At 52.3% G+C, this 4,496-nt stretch overlaps 1 protein-coding gene across 1 annotated transcript; it reads left to right on the plus strand.

The window, feature by feature from the left end:
- The first annotated feature begins 2,560 nt into the window (after window positions 1–2,560).
- LOC100384137 (uncharacterized) lies at window positions 2,561–3,225 on the plus strand. The gene has a single exon (XM_020550673.2). It carries the CDS (start codon window positions 2,716–2,718, stop codon window positions 3,223–3,225), a length of 510 nt encoding a protein of 169 aa, XP_020406262.1. The 5' UTR covers window positions 2,561–2,715.
- The last annotated feature ends 1,271 nt before the right edge of the window (window positions 3,226–4,496 follow it).

A 4,496-nucleotide genomic window follows, 5' to 3' on the forward strand; every position in this document is an offset into this window, starting at 1 on the left:
TCACTTTTTATTGGAGATGCTTTTACGTAGGATGATACGAAACTAAAATAAAGCGTATACCTACAAAATATTTAAGCAGGACCTTCTAGGCTTGGACGAGCGGTTCCGCTCGGCCCTGGCCTGCGGCCGGCGTAGGATGGGCTGACCGGATCTGATCCAAATCCGACGTGGGGGGTTAGGTGCCCGTACCTATCCCTCACCCGTCTAAACACGTGACACCCGCCTACCACTCGCACACCACCAGACGCGGCTCGTCAGCCTGCGCCAGCCGGCCCCAGCTAGCTCACGAGCCGCTTCGGGGCGGTATGAGCCGCGAGTAAAAACGCCAGACGTGCCTTCGTGCCGGCGATCGTGGCGGGCAGGCGCCGCGAAACGCAACACGTCGGCGCGCGCCCGCGCGGACATGTGGCCCCACGTCCGTTTCATCGTCACGCACGTACCTGCCAGGCCGCGCCAGTGGCCAGTGGGACCCCCCAGCAGGGTGAGTGGGTCTCACTTATCAGGTCAAGCAACGGGCGAGGCGAGGTTACCGTTCTACACCGCCACATCTGGTCCCGGTACGCGGGAGCGTCCCCGTCAGTCCGCCGCGAGACGACGTCGACGAGCCGGGCACGGGGCCGGGTTTGCCGCTCTGCCCCCTAGCATCGTCCGTAATCCGCTATTCCGCTCGCTGTTGCTCGTACGGTGGACCAGCTGCGTGGCAAGTACTACGTGCGGAAGAAATATTAAAGGTTACCAGAGAAAAATAATGGGTATGTCTAGGTCAGGCGAACGCTGACAGCAACAGTTATAAATTTCTCGTAATCAGAGCCGTATTTATTTAGCGGTCCACGCATGCATGGCGTGGCCGCGTGGGGGCCGGAGGGAGGGGGGCAGGTGTTTCTGCGGAGTGGGGACTATAAACGGACCGTGCCGGCCTCGGCCCACAGGCCCCAAGCCAGGTCCAAGCATGGCCCGTAAGGTTAATAATCATGTCAGGTCGGTTTATAGGTCGACGGGTCTAATAGGCTTATAACAATATATGATATTTAAATAATAAAATATCTTTAAAGTATGAATTTTTTAGGGTTTAAACCATATTTATTAGCTTTAAACATTTATTTACAACCACATAACTAAAAAAACACATGTTTCTTGTTTTATACTATATATTTAAGTATAATATATGTATTTATATGAAAAAAATATAAAAAAATAAAATCGAGCCGTGCCGGGTCTAGTCCGTCGTGCCACGCCTTCGGCCTAGGCACAGCCCGGTGACCGGGTTGGACCAGCACGGGCCCGGTTCACTACGTGCCGTGCCGGGTTTCGGACCGCCTGGCAAGTTCGATCCGTTTGGACATCTATAGTGGGGACAGAGCACAAGTGGATGATCCAAATGTATTGACACAGTACTGGTGCTACTGCTAGTGTTCTAATTTATCCAAAAGTAAGCATACCTGCAGCAACAAGTTAAAGGATTGTTTGGTTTTTTTTAGTCCAGCAACAAAAAAATAAGATATGTCTAAAAACCTTGTATTAAATGGAGCTGTACCTGCCTAACGCATGCACACTAGGTGTTTAGGATACATCTAGGTTCTAAATCCATTATAGAACTGTAGTTAGTTTATAATATTAATTTAAATAGTTTGAACAACATTTTTAATATAAATAATAAACAAATGATTCTAAAGAAATACAATTCTAGCTTCACTACTTTCTAGAGCATCTAACCCCACATTTTTTTAAAACTGAAACTGTATCAAACAGCACCATATACTCTACCTTGTGCACTTAATCACAGCGCCCACTGGTTTTATTGCTGCGGCTGCTCGCATCTGGCTGTGATGGTGTCGCCGCTGATCCACTCCGGTGTCCGGTCGGTGGAGTTAGAGAGGTCCACCGTCCACGTGAACCGGGCGCAGGGACAGGGACGCGGTCGCCGAGGCGCATTTATTGTGGGCCGGACGAGTCGTACGTACGCGCCACGGCGCCAGGGAAAGAGTGCAGGAGAGGCAGTCCTGGTCCCTGCCCCGCGTGGAATCGCGTGACAGCGTCGGCTTCTCTGCTAGTATGGTACTCCTACTCCTACTGCGTAGGAAGCAGGGTACGTACTTCTTTTGGACCGTGTCGCCCTAGCTTTCAGACAATGTCCCGTGGGTCCGGTAAAAATGGGCTCCACTCGTCGGCGAGAAGAGTACGGAGTTTCCCAGGTGAAGGATGTACGAGCTGTGGCTGGTAGTGAATGAATGGAGTAGTCGGAGGCGGCAAGAGGGGCGTGGTGCACATCCACGTCACCCGCGGCGGACGCCGAGACACTGAGACAGGCACACCTGACCGGAGGGCGGGGTCTTTCTCTTCTTTTCTTTCTTCTTTCTCCGCCCCCACAGGCCATAAGGCTGAGTCCAGTGCACAGCCTCTCTCTCGCCCCTGCCACGTCAGCTCTCGCCTCCACTCTCGCCTCTGCTGCTCCAGTGCACAGGCTATAGCAGGCTATAGCCTCAGCCCACATCCACATCAGCTTTTCTATTTCAGGATTAAATAATTCACACAGATTTGTTTCAACGCTTACAAATCACACAACATAATATTTTTTATTGAATTTAAAATTACAAAGTGTATAATAATTAAAAGAAAAGTACATGACAATTAAAAAATTACATAACAATTAATAGAAAATTACATAAATCTAATTATGACCTCCAACAGGTAGAGATATTTATAGATGGATTGGGAATGAAATTTGTGATTTTTTGCAATTTTTTTCGAATTTTTTGGACTCTAAACGGTAAAAAACGGCTAGTCCACGTGGCACACATGGACCAATCACGTCGCGCCACCGCACTCTCGCCCGCCTCACTCTCGCCCCGTCAGTGCGTCGCCCCCCTCTCGCCTCCCTCTCGCCCAGACGCGCGCGCCAACGCGGGCGAGAGCGAGGCGATATCGCCCGCTGTCGCCGGGCGTGAGTGCCGTCGCCCTCTCTCTCCCTCTCGCCTGCCTATCGCCTCACGCGGGGCGGTAGAGGGCCCTTCTCGCCTCCCTTCTAGCCCCATTGGCACCAGCCTAAGGCTGAGTCCAGTGCACGAAGCTTTTAACTTCGCGTGCTCGTGCTGTTCGTCTGCGGCACGAGACATGGGAGGGCAGGCTGGGCAGCTACGCCATGTGGGTCCCGTCCTCTCGTTCGGACAGGCAGATTCTTTCTCATCTTTGGCGTGTGGCCTCAACGTTCTTCGCATGTTGTCCTAGCCGCTCCACATGGCATCGTACACCGTCGTTTACACAGACAAACCATCAAGTGCTCTCTAGGCAAACACTGTGGTACTGGATCGCCGCCACTGTGTACTCTAGGACGGCCTCGCGAGTGCGGGGGATCAGATCTTGACCGGCCGCGCGCCACCCGTCCAGATCGCGCGTGGCGGGAGCGTACGTACGCACCAGGTGTCGTGCGCCGCGCACGCAGGACCCGCGGCACCCGCCCTCATCGTGCCGCCGTGCGGGCCTGACAGCACGAGCAGTAGCCAGTCCCCCCACGCCGACGGCGACGCGCGCCGCTTGCGAAGGCGACTGCGCACCGAGTCCTTGCGCGCCCGTCACGGGGTGTTTGGTTCTCCGATAAGTTTAATTCGTGTATTATCAAATACTGTATATATCATTATAAGTATTAAATATAGATTTAATTAATTCGTCTAGTAATGCCGCAGCTGGCCCGCGGCGCGCGCCTAGCTTTAGCTAGTACCTACTCCTAGGCCCTAGCCAGAGGAACTTGGCTTGGAAGATCTATAGATCTGTTGCTGTTGTTAGGCTGCACCTGCACGTACAACTCGTCCCTGGCAAGTCATTATTTTTTCCCCTATAACCAGCCGACGATTCGACGACACACTAGACGAAGATACGTGCCTAACCTCCCTTCTTATATATTAGGTTTCCACACAAAGCCAATTTGAGTGTCTGAATCGTGCCTTCTCAAGGGCGAGCTGCGGCCTGCGGCGCTGCACCGATGGACGCAGGCACGGCACGGTCTGTTTGGAACGGCTTCGGCTCCGGCCGCGGGTTCTCCGAAAATGACCATAACTGGATTCTCTTCAGGTACTACTTGTTGAATAATTAGACAAATTTCAAATTAAATTTCGAATATAAATCATGACTAAATTAGAAGAACTGAAATAAAAGTCAAATCAGATGATACGTACTGATTAGACTTACTGATAGATGGCGCACGCCGGAATCAGCAGGGTCGACGAGGTCAGAAGATCACGAGCAGTCGCGTGAAGACGCTTCCCAAAAACCTTATTCGCCCTCTCCCGGTGCAGGATCTAGAAGACGAAGGGTTCCGGAGACCTGCTCTCCTGATCGCAGATGCACCTCTACGGTCGGGACGAAGGGAACTAAAAGGCGGCTCAACTATGAAGAGAGACGAAAGCTAAACTGGGATGATTTGGAGGCTGGGTGTCGGGCTCCTTTTATAGGGCCGAGTCCGCGACCCTGAGCTTATCCGCCCACGAAAATCTCGCAATCAG

The sequence above is a fragment of the Zea mays genome, chromosome 3 (assembly GCF_902167145.1).
Source record: "Zea mays cultivar B73 chromosome 3, Zm-B73-REFERENCE-NAM-5.0, whole genome shotgun sequence".
Lineage (NCBI taxonomy): Eukaryota > Viridiplantae > Streptophyta > Magnoliopsida > Poales > Poaceae > Zea > Zea mays.